The sequence below is a fragment of the Aegilops tauschii genome, chromosome 2 (assembly GCF_002575655.3).
Source record: "Aegilops tauschii subsp. strangulata cultivar AL8/78 chromosome 2, Aet v6.0, whole genome shotgun sequence".
NCBI lineage: Eukaryota > Viridiplantae > Streptophyta > Magnoliopsida > Poales > Poaceae > Aegilops > Aegilops tauschii.
The window spans coordinates 644740653-644764299 of record NC_053036.3 but is presented as its reverse complement, the minus strand read 5'-3'; the positions used below and the strand labels follow the sequence as shown (position 1 = coordinate 644764299).

Sequence of the window (23647 nt, the reverse complement as noted above, 5' to 3'; positions counted from 1 at the left end):
ACATTAGATTACTAAATCGTTGGCAACTTAGCATTAGGGCTGCAAAAAAAGCTTGAGGCTCATGAGCCACGAGAGATCAACTCGTTTTTTAACTCGACACGAGATGAACTTGAAAATAAGAGCTGAGTTTAAACACTTTATATAGCTCGACCGAGAAACGAGCCGATCTTGAGCCAATACTAACTCGCTTGATTTTAGCTCGATAGCTCGACATAATATCATTATGTTAAGTGCTCATGCCATATATTAAATGGAAATAAGGTAATTTATTACCATATATGTTGTTCATGAATTTTCGCCATTTTATTTACTTGCATAGATGGAAGCTTAATTAAGCGCAGCGAAGATTTAGGCTTTATTATGGTCTTTGGCTAATATTTTTTTGCCAACTATATGTTTATTTTGATACGAGACTTTCGGTTGCGAGAGAATAAGTCAAACTACCTCAAAGAGTTGGAATAATATTTTTTTAGTGCTTTCTTCTATCGTGTTGAGCCTTATCTAGTTGGAATAATCACCATAGATTTATATTTTTTACCATCTCATTTAGCTCGAAACTAGCTCAAGATCGACTCGGAGTCGTTACAAGCTGAGCATCAGTCATATTATACTACTCGGCCTTGAGCTTCACTCAGTTTAATCTCGCTCGACTTTTTAATATGAGTTGAGCTGAGCCAACTCCAACTTGCTCGAACTCGACTCGTTTGCAACCCTACTTGGCATAAATAAGAGATGGTTGATGTCATTTCACTCATGCTCGAAGATCCTGCGTCCAAGATGGTTCGTGTAGCTTATCTTCGAATTAACATTAGGTCGCAGTTGCCACGTTACTTAATTGGACCCTACATGCCAGTAGACATGGATCCAGTGACCTGGCCAACACAATATTTATGCCTCCAAGCAGCAAGCAATATTTTATTTCCAATCTTATTTCTAGCTCCACCAGCAGCCCACCTCTATATATAGGGGCACGCAGGCCAAGCAACCTCCATGCCAACCAAGAGCTTCTCAAACGAAGTTTAGAGAAAGCTACCTCAAAAGAGAAAAGTTCGGAGAGAGCAAGAGAAACAAAAAAGAGAAGAAATAAGTTAGCCAGAGAGATTGAGAGTCCACCGCGCGAGCATGGCGGTGGAGTACACCGCAGCGTTTTTTGGCGCTGTTGTGCCATCTCTTGGGAAGCTGCTCAAGTACGAGTTGTACCTGGAGAAGACCGTGAAGGGTGGGTTTACAAGCCTTCAGGCGGAGCTGAAGGGCATGAAAATTTTCCTTGAGGACGTCTCCAGCCTGGCGCCGGACCTCGAGCTTGACAGGCATATGAAGCTCCTGGCTGACGAGGTCAGGGAGCTATCGCGTGACATCGACACAAGTCTCCACTCCTTCATGGCGCGCATCGATTCGAGCAAGGGCAAGCATCCTCATGTCCCGATCGAGCAGTATGTTAACCATGAGGTAGACAAGTACATCAAAGAAACGCGAATCAAGGTCAAGGAGGTGCGTGACCGCCATGGCACGTATCCTAGCAAGAGTTCCCTAGAAAGTTCTTCCACTCGGCAAGTTGACCCTCGTATCCTTGCCATGTACAAGAAGGAATCTAGCCCTGTTGGCATAGCCGGGGCAATAGCCAATCTAACCGACAAGCTGTCAAAGAGTGATCGTGTCTCCATTGTCGGGATGGCGGGCATGGGCAAGACCACCCTTGCTCGAGCAATTTACGATGACATGATCGAGGGGTTTAATTGCAAGGCTTTTGTCCCCATCGGTCAGAGAGTTGTCCCAGAGAAGGTTCTGAGGAACATCTTCTATGGACTTCGAATAGAGATTTATGGTGAGGGGCTAAACCATCAACAGCTTGCTGACCAGCTGCAAGATTCCCTGAAGAATAAGAGGTGCGTGCACACACACAAACAAAATATCATGAGGACCTCTAGTTTTCGCCATATACCTTTCTTACATAAAAATCAGCTATGTAAAATATATTGGACAATTTTTTGTATATAACTCACTTTAAGGTCGTAGTATATAAAAATTACAAATGAACTATATTATAAAAGATAAAGAGGTATAATCGGTTCATCTGAGTGTTACGATCAATTATTTTTTGAGATTTGTTATAATTAATTATTGCTATCAATGCTTGCTAGTCATGTGAGATGATCACCGTTTTCTTCCATCTCTGTAATGGAGTAACATACTAAGAGAATAAATAGTCTACACATGATATTATCTGCATATAGAAATTATAAACTCATAATTGCACATATGCTTTCAACATGTAGAAACAGTGACTTATAAATTCACGAGAAAGATTATGTCCCATCAATGAAGTTTATATATTAGGTGGTTTCTTATTTGTCTGAATTTTTAAGAGTTGATATATCCATTGTGGTGGCGGGCTATGTACATGTGGACATTCTCTAGTATTAATTAATAATTTGAGTTCTATATTATGCATGCCTTTCATATATATGAAAGTGATACGGTAGACTCATTGCAAAACGAACTTATAAATTCACTGCAATGCCACTTTTTTATTATTTTTTTGAAAGGGAGGATTGCCCCCCGCGCGGCCTCGGCATCAAAGTGATGCATACAGCCATATTATTAATTAAAGTAGCCACAAAATATGTAATTCGATACAAGTTCGCAAATCGAGCTGAAATAAATAAAAATTGTCACAATATAGGCAAAAATAGGACAAGATGACTATACACCTATCCTATTGTTGGACCGTCATCCAAACCAGTTGTAAGTATCTCGTGCTACCATCCCCAACGATTGCACCCATAAGCCATATGTTACTTGACTTCCGCACGGTTGAGTAATGACCACCTAAAGATCCAGCCAGTTGCCCGGTAGATGACGTGCAAAAAATGTGTGATGTTTTGTCTGTTAAAACCACGACTGCGATGCCACTTACAATGTCATGTTAAGAATAAGCATTAATACAGACTCCGCTAGACAAACATTTTACAAACAAATAGTGTATTGAGTTATTGCTTTAGACTACCCACAGTGGGAGTAACATAGGTAGTAACATCACACATATCTAAATAAAGTAGATGATGTGGCAAGCAATAAATGAAGAAAGAGAGAAAAGTAGTAACATAGCTACTCCCTCCGTCTAGGTGTGGAAGTCATCTTACGTTATGCACCGCGACCAAGGCGGAGAGGAAAACGAAAAAACTTAATGTCTTTTTGCTAATTAATAGCATTGCATGCAATGAACTAACCACTGCATGTCATATTTGTTAGTCTCAAGTCACTGAAAGCATGCACGGCCCACATCTCTTATTGGTTGATATGCCACAGAACAAGAAACGAGGAGGGAGTTAATGTATCGTGCCTAAGGGTTTTGGGATTATTTGATTTTCGTAAGGTGACTTACACACCTAGACAGAGGGAGTAGTTACTAGTAGTATGAGTAACATCACACATGTTAAGGCAAGATGTGTCTATAGCCTCATAAATGAAGTGTTGCATGTTACCACACATATGTTACTTCCCACTATAGAGATAGTAACATAGACTAGTAACATGGGCATGTTACTAGTCTATGTTACTACCCATTGTGGCTAGTCTTATTGTTAACTTACTGGTAACTCCTACATCTCGGTATTCCTATGTTTAATTCCTACCGTTTGTTTTGAGTTCAGTCAAGCAGATTGTTTTTTCGTGATCATTCATTTCAATGCTTTTGCCTTCTGGTGTGAATAGGTTCTTAATTGTCATTGATGATCTATGGGATGAGGAAACGTGGGCCTTGATTAATTATGCTTGCGTGGGTACAGCTGGAAGTAAAATCATCACCACAAGTCGTAACCGCAAAATTCTCAAAGGAGTTGCTGATGACAGCGTTTACAACATAAAACCACTTTCCACAGACGACTCAAAAAAGTTACTCTGTACCAAAATATTTGGTACTGAAGATAAAATCCACGATACTGATTTTGAAAAACTGCCCAGTAATTTATTTAATAAATGTGGAGGTGTGCCAATAGCTATCACTTTGGTAGGTAGCTTGCTCGCTAAAACTGAAAGCAAGGAGTGGCATAGGGTGTATAAGTCCATTGGTTTCGATGAGCACAAGGAGGACAAGGTTTTCGAGAACGTGAGGAAGGTGATGCACTATAGCTATACTGATCTGCCCAGTCATCTAAGGGGATGTTTTTTGTACCTAAGCCTGTTCCCAGAAGGGCACTGGATCGAGAAGAATTTGCTGATATGGAGGTGGGTGGCAGAAGGCCTTGTTCCTGATGGATCATTTGAGACTGGGGAGAAGTATTTAAACAATCTAATAGACAGGAGTATGATCCAGTTGGCGGTGAGCCCTCGTGACCTCGGCCAAGGTGGTTATCTTGTCCACAGTTTGATGGTTGAACTCATCCGCAACCTCTCAAGCAGCGAGAAAGAGAACTTCTCCACCGTGTTAGGCATGAGGCAGGAGAGCACATTTGCAACCGGACCCATTCATAGATTAGCCATCCACGGAACAATCGTGGGTCAAAATCAAAACACTAGCCTGGAAGTAGGGGACGTGTTGTCATTTTATGCCAGCACGTGTTCCAGTAGTAGCTTTCCCCCACTCTCAGAGTTTGCACACTTGCGTGTAATAGATCTAGAGGGCCGTGATTTAATCGTTGGAGATTGCAAACTGAAGCACCTCGGTAAATTAAAAGGGCTGAAGTATGTCAGGCTTGCTGGCACACCCGTAGCTGAGCTACCGAAGAAGATAAGACACCTCAAGCTCCTACAGACACTTGACGTGACGGAGACTGGCGTCACAGAATTGCCGTCATTTGTCGAAGAGCTAACGAAGCTGAGGTGCCTGCGTGCTGGCAAGGGCACGAGGCTGATGGGTCGGATAGGAGTTCTGGCGTCCCTGGAAGAGCTGTGGCTGCACTCGGCGGACAAGTCCCCGGACTTCGCTGCCGGGCTCCGAAAGCTGACGAACCTAAGGGTGCTGATAATCCACTTCGATGAGATGGATGAGGGCATGCAGAAGGTTCTGGTAGAATCCCTGTGCCGTCTGGAGAAGCTCCAGGTCCTGCAGATCTGGTTCGACACAAAGGGAAAGGCACGCCTCGGAGGCTGGGAAGGCAGCGTGCCAAACCCGGAGCTCCACCAGCTGCTGCTGTTCGGGGTTATCCTATCCAGGCAGACACCGTGGATCCACCACTTGGGTGCCCGGAAACTCTCCAAGCTACTGCTGCAGGTGGAGACCCTGACGGCGCAACACTTAGATATCCTCGGGCAGATGCCGTCGCTCCGCTCGCTCTACCTCCACAGCGAGGAGGACACGTACCGGCTATCATACACCGCCAACAAGAATGAGTTCCAGGTGTTGCAATACGTCAACACGAACATAGAGCTGATATGCGGGGACGGGGGGCTGCCAATGATCCAGGAGCTGGAGGTTGGCGGCATCAGGGCAGGAAGGGACGTTGGCCTGTGGGGGAACATGCCTCTACTCGAGAGGGCCACCTACCACCTCGACTGCCACGGCTGCCTCCCCCTCCGGGTGCAGAAGGCAGAGGAAAAGCTAAAGCAGGCTAGCCAAGCCCACCCCAACCGCCCCAACATTTCCATAAGGAGATGGAACAACGTATGTTCTTGCAACTTGCATCGCTCATGTCTCTCCTTTCACATAAACTGAGGCCCCGTCTAATATGCTTGCTTTGTGCGTTTTCGGCTCAGGTTATAACGGAGATGTGGCACGTAATGGAACTAATAGAAGGGACTTCCGTGAAGCTTGTGAGGCCCCCGCCCTCGCAAGAAAATATGTTTGACAACCCTGAATTTGTAAAGCGAATGTCGGAAGATTTTGGTCGGGCTACCTGGCAGCTCGGGCTTCCTGTCAGAGCACCACCGGTTCTCACAGTGAGTGGCGGTACAGATGCCCCAGAATCTCCATCTCAGGTAATAAATATGGTAGGTCAATTATTTATTTTTTAAAGATTTACCGTCGTATGGAAAAAACTACTTTGCTGGGTTTTAGTCGCCGATCTGAACCCGCTGAATTCTGGAAGATGACAAATTTGAAATAACGGGATTGCTAAATCTCAGTCGATTGAGACTATTCATAGGATCTTACGTGAAGATCCGTGCAAAAAAATCAGTTTAGTTTTTTCTTTCTTCCTTTTGATATGTTATATATCACTTGACTGAGGCTTGGTTAAATCTCAGTCCACCAAAATCTAGCCACACCCTTGAAATAAAACTGATATGTTATATATCACTTGACTGAGGCTTGGTTAAATCTCAGTCGACCGAGATCTAGCCACACCCTTGAAATAAAACTACACTGGTCGATGCAGATGCAGCAAGTGATGTGGAAATGTATGACACCAATGTCATCGTTCAGTTCAGTAATAGTCTAATTCTGTCTCTAACATCTGCATACTTGCGCTGATTGGTTTTAACCGCGCATGCAGGGACCAGCTCTTTTCGTGAACTTGTTTAATAAGCTCCTGCGTGACCAGGGTTTGTCCGGTGCTCCTTCCGCCTCTTCTAGTACGTTGGTTTTCCATTCTTCTTAAAATTTTGCCATTATGAGAATCATGCTATTTGCGTTGTATGCGCTTTCTTCCAATCTCGATTTCTCCAGCTGACACTTGTCTAATCCTCCGCTATATAACGTGCAGACGCAGACGCCAATTTGGCAGAAAGCTCCAGTGCAGGCTGTGCAGCTGTCAGTACCATTGAGGTCTGTCACTAACAAATTAACCTTCATGCATCATCATCAGTAGAGTTAAGATCTATACTAGCCAGTAGCCGTGCGTGTGTTGTTATTTCAGTTCAGCCTGCATCTCAGTTGTTGTCCATGCATATATATGCACGATCAGGTCGACGTCCACAGCGTGCTCTGCAAATGTTCAGAGGTGCCCGCCAAATCCTAATCCGTTAACAGTGGTAACACATAAACACCACATCATGTTTGGTTTGACTGGACTATAAATAGATAACACGGCACCAGTTCCCAGCCCTATATGAATTTGGTTACACCCAAAATCCTACGGGCCAGAAGCATGGTAAATCGAAAGTTTTTTACATAGAATTATTTTGTCGCGAGGATGACAATTTTTCTAACAAGCATGACAAATCCTTGCAGAAAACTGAACATGGCAAGGATTTGCCGCACTTGTTGAAAGAAATTGCCGTCCTGACGACAACATAATTTGCCATCAAAACGTTCGTTCGATTCGTATATGTCATATTACGTTGTCGGGTGGATGGCAAGTTCCTTTAGCAAGCATGGTGAATCCTGACAAAACAGAAAAAACTCAACATTGCAGGGATTTGCCATGCTTGCTAAATAAGCTTGCCATCCTCTTAAAAATGTGTGGTTCGATTTGTAGCGAAATCCAAATCCTGTGTCATTGGAAACCTTATCTTGGCGCATGGTGTTTTCTTCCACGACGGGGTCTCCTCCGCGTAAAGCTCCGTTGGCTCCCCCGAACACAGCGCACCTTACACAGCATCTTGCAACAGTTCCGCATGCCGTCGCCTGAACAGATCAGGCCACTGTTCACAGCTAAGCCGGCGCCCCCAGGACCAGCTTTGCATCTGCCCAACGGTCAGAGCCCGCTCAGGTGAGGATCGCCACAACTGGTAGCCGGCACTCAAGGCCAACATCGCCGCCTCACCTACCAGAGCCGGCAGAGGCGAGGAGCGCCACCACTGCGTCTTTGGGATTTCTTATGTCTTTTTGTTTTTGAGGTACCGGTGCCATCATTGCCTCGATCGGCAGTGCAACGGTCTGCACCAATGATAGCGAGCACGGGCTTCAGCGCCATGTCCACCTGGCCGCGTGCTTTGTGCCCCCTCCTCGGTGTTCCCCCCGCAACCTCTGCTCTGTGACATGCATGGTGACTTTGACTCTACTGTCAGGCAGGCGAAGAAGAATTACGCCGAGTGCCCGCACGGGCCAGTCCTGATGTTCCCGGTACCGTCAAACTCCACACGAGAGACGACGCCGCACTCCTAACGTTACATTTTGCAACCAAACAAGTTTCGGTTTCGTTCCATTATGTTTACAGTAACGAAGTAATTAGGTTCGTTGCGTGTAAGTTTGCGTTGCTTATCATGAACCAAACACCTTCATTCTTAATTAATCTTTTGTTGTCCATGCATGCATGTATGCATTGCACACTCAGCCTGACGGCACCGGCAGTTTGCTCTCCGCTGTGCTCTCCTGGCTCAAGAGCCCAGATGGAGCCGCTAAAATGTCGGAGGTAGCCGATAAGCTTGGAATGGATCCCGTCGCTTATAAGAGAATATGGAAGAAGTGTGTGCTGAACCCCGAGTTGATTACAATCATGGAGAACTTGGTGGACTTGAATGACGTTTCTGAATACATGCGGCTCCATGAGCAGCTGATGGACCAAGAAATCCTAGATTATTTCTCCGGGCACGACATCGACGAGCCATCCTCCCCCACTGGATATCCTGGTAGAGGACACGCCGACAACTTGCTCTCCTGGTTCATCAGCTTGTATGGAGCCGCTCGTGCGTCGGCACTTGTGTCGGAGGGAGCCGCTAAGTTTGAAATGGATCCCGCTGCTTTTGAGATAAAGTTGAAGAAGTACGTGCTGAACCCCGAGTTGAGTGCAGCCATGGAAAGCGCGGTGCGGAACAATGACCGTTCTGAATTCGAGCAGCTCTTGGCACAGGTGATGGAGCCATCCTCCAGGCCGCCGCCTAAGGTACCATTATCAATTCTGCATCTGTAGTGTTTGATCCGTCCGTGCTAGCCGGGCGTCGTACTTCCACAGCCTGCATCTTAATCTTTTGTTGTCCATGCATGTATGCGCACTCAGCTTGGCATCGACGACGCTTTTCTCCTCCTGCGTAACACCCCGGAGGGAGCTGCTGCTATATCAGAGGGAGCTGCTGAGTTTGGAACAGAACCCGCTGCTTTTGAGAGAATATTGAAGAAGTGCATGCGGAACCCCGAGTTGATTGCAGACATGCACAGCGCGGTGCAGGACGATGACGGCTCTTGGATGGAGGCGCTGATGGAGCAGCTGTTGGAGCCAGAAACCGAGCAATACTACATGGACGGGCCATCCTCCACGCCTGGATATGCTGATGATGGACGGGCCGATGCTAGCAGTACTAGTGAGCCGCTGCCAGAGAGTAGTGGCCAAGATGGTGAGAAGGTCTCCAGGATGCTGAGGCAAGTGTTGCCGACCGTGGAGCAGGTCCTTGCTGCTCGTGCGAGCAGTAGGCAGCCTAGCGCAGCTCAGGAGGTGAGCCATCTCACATGTTTAGCATATACATGAGATCGCCACTAACCGTGGCTCTGCTACTTACCCTTCAATCTCTAACTACTAGTAACTGTGTGCATCATCTGTAGCGTTTGATCTGTACTAGCCGTGCCTTGTTACTTCAGACTCCATCTTAGTTGTTGTCCATGCATGTATGCACGCTCAGGTCGACGCCCGCAGCGTGCTCAACCATGGAGAACCGACCGATGCCAGCGGCAAGCTGTCTGGTTTATCCAGCGACCCAGCCTTGGCCGCTCAATCTGATATGATGGAAGCCTTAGCAAGCAGCACTGCTAGCGAGGCGCAGACTACACAAGATGGTGAGAACTCCTCAACGATATTCAACTTGAATGAATGGCTCGCGGCCTTGGAGAAGGCATCTGCTGCTGGTGAGAGCAACAAACAGCCTTGCTCAGCTCAGGTAAACCATCTTACTCTTTTATTTTCTGATAAAAGGCTTTTCTCATTAACTCATAATGTAGCATCAAGGTGATACAAATACAGTGAGCACACCCGGCCTCTGCACGAATAGGGGATACACACAGTGAACATCAACACACACACACACAATGCAAAGGATCATGACAACATTGAACAGTGTCATACAAGACCGAAACTATGTCTTGAAAGAGAAAAATGAAAAAAGAGCAACGATGATCCACGCCGAGCAGGTGTTGACCCAACAAAGGTGATGCAAGCGCACATGATCCAGACGTGGACACCGCTACGCAAACTAAAAACCATGCACACACCAAGCAAACAGCCCAGCGACCAAGAGCCATCAGCGAAACCTAGAACATGCGTATGACGCAGGTGTGCCGCAGGTGGCCGATCAACTAGCCAGAGATGACGTTATCGTGAAAATCCCACACTGGGAGCACTCCGGTGATCCCACTCCTCCATTGTATCTTATATGTTCAACATATATATAGGAGCACATAACTATTAACCGTGGTTGTTCTACTTACTTTTCAATCTCTAACCGTATCTGTATGCTCTAACCGTATCCGCATGCATCTTCGGTAGCGTTTGACCTGTACTAGTAGCTCGTTGTTACTTGAGAGTTCAGACTGCATCTTAGTTGTTGTCCATGCATGTATGCACGATCAGGTCAACACAGACAGCATGCTCAGCCTTGGAGGGTCGTCCGATGCTGGTGGCATGCTCTCTGGTTTATCCAGCGACCCGTCCTTGGCAGCTCAACATGATACAACGGACGACATAGCAAGTAGAGCTGCTGGTGTGGCACAGAGTAGACAAGATGGTGAGAACTCCTCGGCGATATTCAACTTGAATGAACTGCTCACCTTTGAGGACTCTAATGATGGTCCAAGCAGTAGACAGCCTAGCTCAGCTCAGGTTAGTCATTTATCTTATATAAGATCACATCGCCATTAATTATGGTTCTTCTATTTAATCTTCTCTAATGGTATGCATCGTCGTGGTCATGACGTGTACCAACACTAACTTCTCACGCATATGCCACTCCACCAGCGGAAACAATACCGGGGAGGAAGATGGCGGCGGCGTGTAAACGGCCTCCAAACTCTTCCACGCGTGCCCTGAAGGTCTGTACATCATCTCATAGTCCATTTCGATTCAGAGAATCTGGATCAGCCTTTTGTAACGGCATCACACTGTTTGCACTGATTTTTTTTTTTGACAGGAGGCAATACACCCAGACCACGCGGGGATAAGCGGAGCAGCGTTGGGCAAGTGCCACGCACGACAACATTGCGCGCAAACGCAGTGCGTGCATTCCAAACAAGTCGGCGAGTGTGCGCCCACAAGCACCCCTGGGCATGCATCCTGGACAAGACAACGAGCACGCATTGCTGCACGACCTTGAGCATATATGAAACCTAGGCAAGATGGCGAGTACACACCATGTGGCCCCGGACATGAACCCACATGCAAGATGGAAATTTTGCACCCCGGTGTGCGGCCCCGCGCGTGAGCCTTGAGTAAGATGGTGAGCGTACACCTTCGTGCAATCTCAAGCAAGATGGCGAGTGCGCACCTACGTGTGGCCCCAGCATAAAGCTCAGGCAAAAAGACACACGTCGTGCAGGGTCAGTACATACAGGGGAGCCAGAAGATGAGCGGCCGGCATGTAAGGCATACATGGGAGAGAAGAAGCAGCTACACTACAGTACTGTAGAGAAGAAAAACAAAAGCTACTAACAGCTTGATGGCTTGGTTGAATCATTTTCTTATTAAAAACATATTTATTTGCAATTTTATAATTGCATCTCATCTACCCTGTCATATCGATATAATCTATTTGAAAAAGTTTACGCAACACCGATATATGGTAGGAACACACATCTACTAAGATGCATGTAGTTAAAGAGTGCCGTATGGTATATGGTTGTTGTGATCCAGTACATACCGTAAATCTCGTTCTGTGATTTAGTGGCCATCCCCGGGATTCCCTCCCTTCTTTCTTCTGGTAGTCCTCCCAAATACTATTATTACTTAAGAATCCAACAAGCTGTCCTTTTGATTCTTGCTTGTTTGGTCCACACACACAGGGAAAAACAAGTCAAATTTATATACATGGCATGTATCAACGCGAGAAAGATTTCTCTATGTCAATTCAAAACAAAACAAACGGACGACTGAATCCTATAAACGAAATTCTTTTGAGAAGAGCTTGCGCCTATGCTTCAATAAAAACCACCTATGTGGAACGGATGCTTCTACTTGGTCATCATAGATCAGCAAATCCATTTGAGAGTTGTCTTTCTTTGATACCAACTCCTCCAAGGCGGGTACTTTGATCTGATAACGTCTACTACGTATTTGATCCGAACCACTGAAGGATTTCAAGGGCAATGCCCCTTGCTCTTCCCACTGAAACAAGAAAAAAAGGATTTGCAGTCCAGCAAGAAAACGGATGCGCTAACGCGCAACGGCTAGTTGCTCAATCCGTTGCTTGTTTTGCACTAACTAGCTGAGCTACCAGAACCACTTGCCTAAAGTCTCTTTTTCTTCATCTATGAGCATCCTACCTGCATTCGAGGAGCTTGCTCAAGAACCAAGAGCCGGCCAGGGACTGGACGGCCCTCGTTCGGGAAGGTCTTCTTCGCTATAGACGCCACCAAGAACAAGAAAGGGGCGCTCCGCTCCTAGCCACTAAGCAACTATTCTGTCCGACGGCGAACAACAAGAGTTTGAAGATCACCCAACCCACGAAAAGGTCAGAACTCTAGATCTAGCCTCACTTTCTATAGCAATTTATCGACATGTTGTTTCAAATGTCCTTGAAAAGGCCTACACACATACCCTGCCACTCGATGTGTAGTAGGTTTGTTCAGTAGAGATGGGTAGAGCGCACAAGTATTGGAAGGAAAGTTTCACCCTTCTTAAAAGAGAAAAAGTCTGTATTGAACTATGATTTGAATTCCTTTCTTATTAGTTTCCAAGTGCAAAATGTTCATTGCCTTGATCAGAGCCTTTAAGCCTTTTAGAAGCGAGCATTTCCGCAGCTTCTATTTTTCCTAAAGCTAATGAACCGAATGGAAGAGAAAAACTTGGAATAAATAATAAAGAAGGAACCAACAAGAAAATAAAGAATTGTTCCAACCTCGGCTCGGGGTCTGTCTGGAAATGGAAAATAGTTCTCTCTCTCATCTGGTCTCGCCACAGTGACAAGAAAAACAAGTGAATAATTGGAATAGAACGCAATCGTCAACCAAAATCGGGTAGGATGTATTATAAAAGAAAGCCTTGACTCACTCGCAAGTGAGGACCTCACCCCTCCTTCCTCATTTATTGAGAATGGAAAAAGACAATGTTCATTGCTTCCTCAAAACAAGAGTTCCACGGGCGGCTGCTCCTGAACGAGCTGCTCATGCTCAAACTGATCAACATAAAGTGGAAGTGTAGTAGAGATATTACTCGCAGTATGAGAAGGAAGAGAAGATCTAACCTCTCTACTTGACACCTCTGAACCAACTTCATTCCTAGCTAAAACAGGAAAGCTGAAAGTACTCAAGCTTGAAACTCCTTGCTAACAGCCCTACCGATAAAAGGAATAATGCTTCAAGGACTATATGACTAGCTCTTATACGAGTTCCTGGTAAACCACTACTTGCGTAAAGTACTCCGCTCGCTCCCCTGCTTGTTCAAAGTATTCCACTCGCTAGGATCTTAGTAAATAAGCTTGCTCCTTACCTTTCCTTCCTAGCTTTGAGAGCAATACTACCTGTAATAACACAATGAACTTATCCTACTTAGGGAACAGGCTGGCATAAAGGGCAAAAGAGAAAGAGTTACACCCGGTCTAAAACCAGGTGGTGTTACTTTCCTGCTTCCACCTGAACCTGCTTGCAGGCCTTATAGAAAAGTCTTGTATAAGATAACTAGCTTGACAACAGGAATTCTCTAACTTACTTGTAGATAATGAACTTGCTGAAGGAGTTTAAGATAGTTTTCCGTTAATGGGGAGAGAGAGAAAGAGTCCTCGCTTTCATAATCGGTAATCAGAGTCCAGGCTTCCTGCACCCATATTTTACGACAACCTATGAACCGACTAACTCAACAGCTGGCCTTAGAGAAACTGTCCTAACTTATCCAAGTAGTCCTAATAAGGTTCAAGGTTGACAGTGTTTGGTAGCAACTTACAAGATGGAGCACCTCACTAGGACACTAGAAGATGCCCCACGCATTCCAGCGGGCCATCATGCCCTTTTATAAGCAACTTTGAACATGCACGCTGCAAGTGGAAGAAAACAAGTGTGAGAATCTTAAAGATTTGGGCGAATTTTGGTTAATATTCACAGCTAAAAATGCTAAAGAAAGAATTTGTTGTTTTCAAATACAAGATTATTAAAAAGGTTTAGCACAAACATGGTATACCCCACCCTCAATACTTAATTCAAGGATCTATTTACAGAACCCTTGAAACAATTACTTATAGAAGCACTGAAACAAGGGTGTGGTTGACCTACACCTAGGCACACTACAACCTGATGAATAGTAAATTTGAAGAAAAAAAAATAGCTAACAAATCTGAAACTGTGTGGCTTCGATTATGCCCAAATGTCATAGGTGCTTGCAAAATTTGGTGGCCAAATGACATCCAAGGAGCTTCATACAGAAAATAACAAAATTGGTGTCTGAGCACCATTGAGCATTTGTTTTTGTTTTTGTATGGAGCTCATCGGATGTTATTTGGCCAGCAAATTTTGCAAGCACCTACAACATTTGCTCATAATCATGATCATCAATGCTGTTATTTTCTGTACGGAGCTCCTTCGATGTGATTTGGCCACCAAATTTTGCAAGCACCTACGACATTTGGGCATAATCGAAGCCACTAAGTTTCGGAACTGTTTAATTTATTTTGCTAGTAGAGACAGCGATAATAAACTAAAGTAGATGTATACCTACTGAGAAGGCACGTCAAAAGAGATCCCTTCGAGCTTCGGCGCACCGCCGTCGAGTAGATGAAACACTAAACTAGTCAAACTCTTTCAGTTCCGACTTTGCGAACTATGAAATAGCTTGATGGACCAATTGACTCCGGTACCATTGACTGGAGCACTAAAATTATACAGGCCGTTATGTACATACTCCTATCTGCATCCTGCTTGGACTTCCATCAAACACCTTATGGGCATAAGTAGCTCTGCAGAGACAACATGAGAAGAGAAAAGGAGTTAGCTCTAGCGAACCACGGGAGCCCTAGGGTGAAGAATCAAAGCAAAAAAAGCGAAGTCAAATGTGCGGTCACAAATTCCAGATCAAGTGGGAAATCCATCCAAGAATCCTTACCTTCGGAAGCAGTAGAATTAAACCGAATCGGGCATTAGGGAATGAGGAGAAACCATGGCTAATCATGGAATGGTGTGTATGTTGAGCTCTCTGATGGGAACGCTGAGGGCAGAGGCCAGAGAAGGGCAACCTGCGATCTGGAACGAGGGGGGAAAGGAGGGGTGAGGGTAGGAGGGCGGAGGCGTCAGGCATGGCTGGTTGATTGTTGGGGGTACTGTGCGTGACGGGCTGGAGCATGGAGCTGGGACGAAGCCGGAGGTGCGGCCGCCGGACTCCGGCGAGAGTTTGTTTAGAGCATCTTCAGCCGCGCCCCCAACAGGCCCTTCAGGCAACTTTTTCGGCGCCGGCGCCGAAAAAACGCCCCAGTTGCGCCCTCAGGACGCCGAAATCCGCTGGCTCGGCCCGTTTTTGGACCCGGCGATCGCAGGCCGAACCCGGCGCACTGGGGGGCGCTCGGGGGCTCCGGCGCAAGGGAAAAGCACGGCTGGCCCACACCGTCAGGCGAAAAGTCAAGTCTTTCTTCCAGATTCGCCTCCCACCCCCGCGCGCTCGGCCGCCAACCGGCTGATCCCGGCGCCGCCCGCCACCGCTAGATAGCTCATCCCCGCCAGAAAAAGAGCAGAGGTTTCGCCGAGGCAGCCTCTCCACCACCGGCTCGGCGATTTTTCCGGCGTCTCCGGCCGCGGAGGGGCGGTGTAGCGGCGGGTACGCTCCACTGCATGGCGACAAAACATTTCGGCGCCGTTATCGGATGAGCCGAAAGCTTTTCCTCGAGATTGTGAATTCCATCCGGGAGTTCGACAGCTACTTCAAATGCAAGAAGGATTGCACCGGCAAACTTGGATTCACCTCAATCCAGAAGTGCGCGACAGCGATGAGGATGCATGCATACGGAGGTCCCGTTGATTCACTCGACGACTATGGGCGCATGGCCGAGTCCACCACCATTGAGTGTTTCTACAAGTTTTGTCGGGCAGTGGTGGCAGTGTTTGGACCGCAATACTTGCGAACACCCAATGCGGAAGACACTGTTTGGATCCTAGTACAGAATGCAGCAAGAGGATTTCCTGGGATGCTTGGAAGCATCGACTGCATGCATTGGAAATGGAAGAACTGCCCATTTGCTTGGCAGGGGATGTACAAAGGCGCCAAAGTTGGTTGCAGCGTGGTACTTGAGGCGGTGGCAACACAGGACCTCTGGATTTGGCACTCCTTCTTTGGTATGCCAGGAACTCACAATGACATCAACGTGCTGCAGTTCTCCCCTGCCTTTGCGAAGCTTGTTGAAGGTCGTTCTCCTCCGATGAACTTCGAGGTCAATGTGCGGCAGTACAACAAGGGGTACTACCTAGCTGATGGCATCTATCCGAGATGGTCTACATTTGTGAAGACTATCTCAAACGTTGTGCTAGGAGGCAAGAAGTCCCACTTTGCCAAGGTACAGGAGGCTTGCAGGAAGGATGTTGAGCGGGCATTTGGTGTGCTCCAATCTCGATTTGCTATTGTCTGGTACCCTGCTCAGACCTGGTCGAAAGATCAAATGTGGGAGATCATGACTTGCTGTGTCATTTTGCACAACATGATCATCGAGAGCGAGCAGGAAGAGCCAGTGTTTGACACTGAACCATACTACAGGCAGGGTCCTCTAGCCGAAGTTGATCACCAGCTACCGGCAACCTGGACTGCCTACCTTAGTATGCGTCAGGAGATCCGAGACCCACAGGTGCATCATCAACTGCAGCAGGATCTGGTGGAGCAGCAATGGAGAATCAAGGGCGACGCATAGCTCGACGTGTGATGAGTTTTTATTTGTTGAAGTTTATAATTTGTATTGAACTATTTGTTGTTGCACTATTTTATTGAATTATTTGATTTTTTGTGATGAACTATGTGAAAAAAAATATTTATATTGAGAATTCAATGCCGAACCACGCCGAATATGGGTCGTTTCTCGCCGATATCGGGCCATTTTTCTATTTATCTAGGCCGAAATATGGCCGCAAATGGGCCGATATCGGCGCCTGGGGGCGGCGGCTGGATGCCCAACCGCCCCCATCGTCAATTCTACCGCCGGCTCGCCCCCAGGCGGCGATTTTTATGCCTCCTGGGGGGCCAACGGCTGGAGATGCTCTTAGACTTTAGATGCCGGCGAGAGCTTTGGAGAAAGAGTGACCGGCGACTCTTAAAATTTCTTTCATTTCTTTTTGCTTCTTCTCCCTTCTCTCTCTTTGCATTTCCACTTTTTTATTTGATCTATTATTATATTGTCGAATTTGAGTTTCATTTCATGTGAGTCAAACTTGAGCTCTCCTGCTAACTTAGAGCATCTACAACCGGACCTCTCAAACCCGTCTCAAACGCCCGGTCACTGCCCGATCATAATTTTTTGACCCAGACGGGCCTCTCAAACGGTCCTCAAACGTCCGGGCTGACCGGCACCCCCATATCCAGCCCAGATATGGGCGGATATGGGGGCGTCCGGGAGCTCCCGGGCAGGCCCGCCACATTGGCCTGACGAAGGGGCCCCCACACGAAAACGCCCGAAAACCTGGTGATCCGACGGATGCCGCGTCCGTCGCCGCGGTGTGAACGTCGTGTGGCGCCGCTCTGGCTCGCCGCGGTGTGAGCGTCGTGTGGCGCCGCTCTGGCTCGCCGCCCAAGACCAAATCCGGCTATTTAACCCGGTCGGCGTCCCGCAACCCTAACTCACCCCCTCCCCCTCTCCGCGCCGCCAGTCCGAGCCCATTCACTTCCTCCCTCTCCCGCTCCGGCGCTCTGTCCACGCACCGACACTCCGCCATGGTCTGGAGCAAGATCACCTACTATGCCATGCTGACGCCGGAGTGCCGCTACGAGATCCAGCAGCAGATCTGGGCGAGGGAAGCCGCGCACACCGCCCGCATTGCTGCCGGGCTGCCTCCGGACTCGCCAGAGCCGGAGAAGGAGCCGGGGGAGGAGGAGGAGGGAGAAGAGATGGCTCTGATGGAGGTGGAGGAGGCAAAGGAGGCGGAGGCAGAGGCGGACTAGCAGGTGCCGCCCTTCAACATGGAGCAGGCGGAGGAGGAGTTTATCGTCGCCCAGTCCGGCGAGATGGCGGAGCAGCAGGCCATCATGGAGTCCATCCAGGATGAGGCCTATGTGGAGGCCAATCGGACGTTCCTCTAGCGGGAGCAGGCGGAGTCCGACGCACTCTTCGCCGAGCTCGACGCGGAGATAGAGGCAAAGGAGGCCAGAGCAGAGCAGCCGGAGGAGCCGGAGCTGCAGCTGCCGCCCATGTTGCCGGAGCCGGACACGAAGATCGTCGTGATCTCCGACGAGGAGTAGCTAGGCTCAACGTAGTACGGTAGGTTCTATTTCCTTTTGCATGTCTTTGCATGGATATCTATACCTACTAATAAAGCAAGGTGTGTTTCGTCAATTTTTTCATCCGTTCATCACCGGAAAAAAAATCTATCTGAGGTGGTACTAAATTATTATGCATTCGTCTGCTAGAGAAAAGGGCCATTCCAGAATTTCGTACGTGGGCCGCGCGTTGTGGCCCAGCGAAGCCAGCCCACTTACTTTTCTGCCCACGCAGCTGGGAAAATTCTATTTCCCGCATAGGGCGACAAATAGTCGGACCTTCGCACGGGACAACCAATAATGAGCTGGTCCATTTTTTTGTTTATGTGTTTTACTTCTATTTCTATTCTTCTTCCTCTATCTCTTTTTCCCTTCCAACTTTATTTTTTTATAGAATTTATTTCATAAATTCAAAAATTCTCAAAAATGTTCAAAATTTCCGAAAAATACAAATTTTGGAAAAATTTCAGAATTCCAAAATTTTGTTGCCATTTTGAAAAACATTCCGAATTTGAATTTCTTTCTCATTTTTCAAAAAAAATATTGTTTTCCAAAATTGGTCGAGATTTCTAAAAAGAAAATGGCATTTTAAAAAATGCTCCAAATTTGAAAAATATTCTTGGTTTAGTTAAATTTCACAATTGAAAATAATGTTCATGTATAAAAGATAAACATTTTCGAAAAATGTTATGAATTTTTGACACATGTTCCCGTTTTAGAAAAATATTCACAAATTCAAGTAATGTCCATGTTTTTTATAAAAAATGTTGGTGTTTTTAAAAATTGTTTGTGAATGTTAAAAGATGTTCCTGTTTTAAATTTTGTTCGTGTTTTTCTGAAAGTGTACATAATTTTCAAAAACCTATTCAGGATTTTAAAAATGGTTCATGTTTCATGCAATATTCAGAAACTTCATACCTTAAATATCCTCGATTGAAAGGAAAAGTAGATTGAATAATTCATGGGCCTTCTCTGGCGTATGATGACGTAACAAAACTCTTAAATGCCCTCGATCAATGAGCGGAAAAATAGCGGATTCATTACTTCACACCCAGCGAAACCGAGAAGCTAAATGTTCCTTTTTTCACGTGCACGCAGGGTTATGCTTGCACATATAATTCTCACTAATTTTAAATACATATTATTTTTTTCTCCCGTTGCACCACGCGGGCATATGTGCAATAAGAATCAAGTATGAGATATCCAGATGCAACAAGTCAAATTTGAGATATGCCCGGTCACTACCCGCGCGCGCACCCGGGTCCCGGGCGCGTCCGCGGACGTTTGAGGGGCCGGATTTTCCATCACTATGTGGCTGTAGATGCTCTTATACTCTCAGCCAAAAACTTACGGTCGAAAACAACGAGGCCAGGGAAAAACAAATAAACAGCGGCGCATCAGGGCGCTGTAATTCTGTCATCTCCTATATCTCGCGCGGCGATGCTTCGAGGGATCTTCACTCTTTATCTCCTTCCAATGAACTCCTATGCACATCGGCTGTAACACCCACGATGCGGCTATATCTCCCACGTGTCGAGGCACGACTTAGAGGCATAACCGCATTGTGGTTTTGTCGCAAGAAGTGTCATCTTCACACAATCCCATGTAATGAACAAGAATGGGATAAAGAGTTGGCTTACAATCGCCACTTCACACAATACATAAATAAATCATACATCAATCAGAGTACACACATAGGTCCGACTATGGAACCAAAAGAAAAGAAGACAACCCCAAATGCTAGATCCCCGATCGTCCCAACTGGGCTCCACTACTGATCATCAGAAAACGAAACATAGTAACGACCAAGTTCCTCGTCGAACTCCCACTTGAGTTCGGTAGCATCACGTGCACTGGTATCCTCGGCACCTGCAACTGTTTTGGTAGAATCTGTGAGTCACGAGGACTCAGCAATCTCACACCCGCGAGATCAAGACTATTTCAGCTTATGGGTAGGAGAAGGTAGTGAGGTGGAGCTGCAGCAAGCACTAAGCATAGATGGTGGCTAACATACGCAAATAAGAGCGAGAAGAGGAGCAACGGAACGGTCGTCAACTAGTAATGATCAACAAGTGATCCTGAACTCCTACTTACGTCAAACATAACCCAAAAGCCGTGTTCTCTTCCTGGACTCCGCCGAAAAGAGACCATCACGGCTACACACACGGTTGATGCGTTTTAATTAAGTCAAGTGTCAAGTTCTCTACAACCGGATATTAACAAATTCCCATCTGCCACATAACCGCGGGCACGGCTCTCGAAAGTTAATACCCAGCAGGGCTGTCCCAACTTAGCCCATTATAAGCTCTCACGGTCAACGAAGGATATTCCTTCTCCCAGGAAGACCCGATCAGTCTCGGAATCCCGGTTTACAAGACATTTCGACAATGGTAAAACAAGACCAGCAAAGCCGCCCGAATGTGCCGACAAATCCTGATAGGAGCTGCACATATCTCGTTCTCAGGGCACACCGGATTGTCCAAACTTCCGGTAGGCAAGCCCAGAGTTGCCCCTAGTGGCCACCGGCGGCTGACAGGTTGGGCCAACACTCAGAGGAGCACTGGCCCGGGGGTTTAAAATAAAGATGACCCTTGAGTCTGCAGAACCCAAGGGAAAAGGCTTAGGTGGCAAATGTTAAAACCAAGGTTGGGCCTTGCGGGAGGAGTTTTTATTCAAAGCGAACTGTCAAGATGGTCCCATAAATCACCCAACCGCGTAAGGAACGCAAAATCAAGGAACATAACACCGGTATGATGGAAACTAGGGCGGCAAGAGTGGAACAAAACACCAGGCATAAGGCCGAGCCTTCCACCCTTTACCAACTATATAGATGCATTAATTAAATAAGAGATATTGTGATATCCCAAAAATATACATGTTCCAACAAGGAACAAACTTCATCTTCACCTGCAACTAGCAACGCTATAAGAGGGGCTGAGCAAAAGCGATAACATAGCCAAACAACGGTTTGCTAGGAAAGGTGGGTTAGAGGCTTGACATGGCAATATGGGAGGCATGATATAGCAAGTGGTAGGTAGCGCGGCATAGCAATAGAGCGAACAACTAGCAAGCAAAGATAGAAGTGATTTCGAGGGTACGGTCATCTTGCCTGAGATCCCGCAAGGAAGAAGAAACGAGTCCATGAAGAAGACAAACAGACATAGTCGAACGAATCCTCACAACTCCGGAACGAAACCGAAGCTAACGAGAGAAGCAACCCGGAAAGAAACAAACAACATAGTAAACAATCATCACATAAACATGGCATGATGCACAATCAAGTATGATGCATTTCCGATTTAATGAGCATGGCATGGCAAAGTGCAACAAACAACACTACAAATTAAGTGGAGCTCAATATGCACCGAGTTGCATATTGACGAAACACCACATACCATTATTTAGTTCTCTCTCGGTTATGTACCCAACAATACTAAATGTTGTTTAACATGGCAAGAGGTGAGGCATAAGAAAACTACCTATCTAGGCAAGTTTAAATGAGGCCGGAACAACAAACAACAATTCCGGAAAATCCCCATATGCATATTTCGAATTTGCTACTGTGCTGCCATAAACACAATTTTAATGTTTTTAAACAGCAAAATAAAGTGCACCATGTTAAACTAGGCATTTTTCTACCCCATTTACATATAAAGTTTATTAAATTCGGAGCTACGGTTAATTAGTTATGAAATAAATCATTTTAGCATGGCATTTAGCAAAATAAATGCAATCAGCATTTTAAACATTTTAAACAAGGATGTAAGCAGCATATTATGAAACTAGATGAAATTCTGAGCATTTTTCATATATAATGTTTTTACAAACGATGCATGGTTATTAAGTTATTATATGCATGACAAAGAGGGTTTTTTTGCAAAACAGTAAATCCTGGGAAAATAGTTAAAATCGCAGAACCTAAAAAAAACCTATGCGGGCCGAATCTGGCTAGCGGGGCTGCTCACCCATGGGCCAAGCCCAGCTGGAGAGGAGGAGGGCCATGCGGCGTAGATCTGGGCGTCAGGCGTGCTTGTGGCCGACGCGGGCACGTGCGCCAGCGGCCTGGGTCACGCAAGCGCTCTCCTTGCTCGCCCGAAGCAGAGAGGCAGGGGACGAAGCAGGGGAGCTCGGGAACGGCAGCGGAGGTAGCAGGGGAGCGGCGGTGGCGAACTTGACGGGGAGGTGGCTTCCGGCGACACGTGGATGGCGGGGACGTGATGATCCGGCCCAGCGCGGCCGGCCGGATCTGGCAGTCTTCGGTGTCGAACGTAGCAGGCCAGCGGCGGGAGCCAATGGAGCTCGTGCTCCGGCGAGCTACTGCTCGTTGCCGTCTAGACGGAGACGGGGCTTGGCGCGGAAGACGCGGACGACGAGGAGGAGGCAGGGCCTCGGGTGCTTGCGAGCGGAAGGCGAGCTCCGGCTCGAACTAGACGAGGGACTTGGCAGAGCGGGCGTGGAAGAAAGAGCTCAGGCTCCGGCTTGCTTCTCGGGGGTCGCCGGACGAAGCAGGACAATGGAGGCGGCGCCATGGAGCTTGGTGAGCTCCTGCTCGTTCCTGTGAACGAGAGAGAGATGGCCACCGTGAGAGAGAGAGGGGGGAAAACACAGGAGGGGGAGGGGAGGTCGCGGGGTCGCCTGGTAGTCTAGGTCGACGGAGGGCGAGGTCGCCAGCAGCAGGTCGAGCTCCTGCTTGAGGAAGGAGGCGCGCGAGGTGGTGCTTCGGCACGGGAGTTCGAGGCGGCGGGGTCGACGTGCTCGGGAACGAGGGCGCCATGGGAGGAGCACGAGAGGAGCTCGGGGTAGGAGGCGCGCTGGAGCAAGGGCTGGAGGGCTCCTGGTGCTCCGGTGGCTTGTGGTGACAGGGGAATCGGGCGAGCGGTGCTGGTTGGATGGATCGAAGGAGGAGGCTTGCGGGCTGATTGGAAGAAGAATGGGGATGGATCCCGAGGGAGTTTTGGAGGAGTGGCGGCGCCGAGAGGGATCGATGGGACATGTCCCTAGATTTTAGCGTTGGTCTTTATATAGCAAGTGGATTTTTGGGTAGAGGTCTAATTGGACCCTCTGATTTAGATCGGGCGGTCGAGAAAAATAGGCTAGGGAAGCCCAAATAAGAAGCCAGAGATATTTTGTAGATGTTAGGGGATGATCCGGACCCATTGGTCATGACAGAGCGGGTCGGGTTCGGGACAACTTCCGGGCGCGCGCGAGGGGGTCAGTGCACTCTGCAGAGAGGGTCAAATGGTCGGACAACAAAAGAA

General features: G+C 47.2%; 1 protein-coding gene across 1 annotated transcript; it reads left to right on the top strand.

Moving 5' to 3' along the window:
• Positions 1-1122: 1122 nt before the first annotated feature.
• Positions 1123-5653, top strand: LOC141041429 (disease resistance protein Pik-2-like). The gene is made up of 2 exons (XM_073507576.1): positions 1123-1886; positions 3715-5653. The coding sequence occupies exons 1-2, from the start codon at positions 1123-1125 to the stop codon at positions 5651-5653; spliced, it is 2703 nt and encodes a 900-aa protein (XP_073363677.1).
• Positions 5654-23647: the final 17994 nt, after the last annotated feature.

What these genes read in the sequence shown, in the direction of transcription:
- LOC141041429 (XM_073507576.1), top strand. Translation starts at nt 1,123, where the DNA reads ATGGCGGTGGAGTACACCGCAGCGTTTTTTGGCGCTGTTGTGCCATCT. An exon ending in GATTCCCTGAAGAATAAGAG is followed by an intron (nt 1,887 to 3,714) that starts GTGCGTGCACAC and finishes TGGTGTGAATAG; the next exon opens with GTTCTTAATTGTCATTGATG.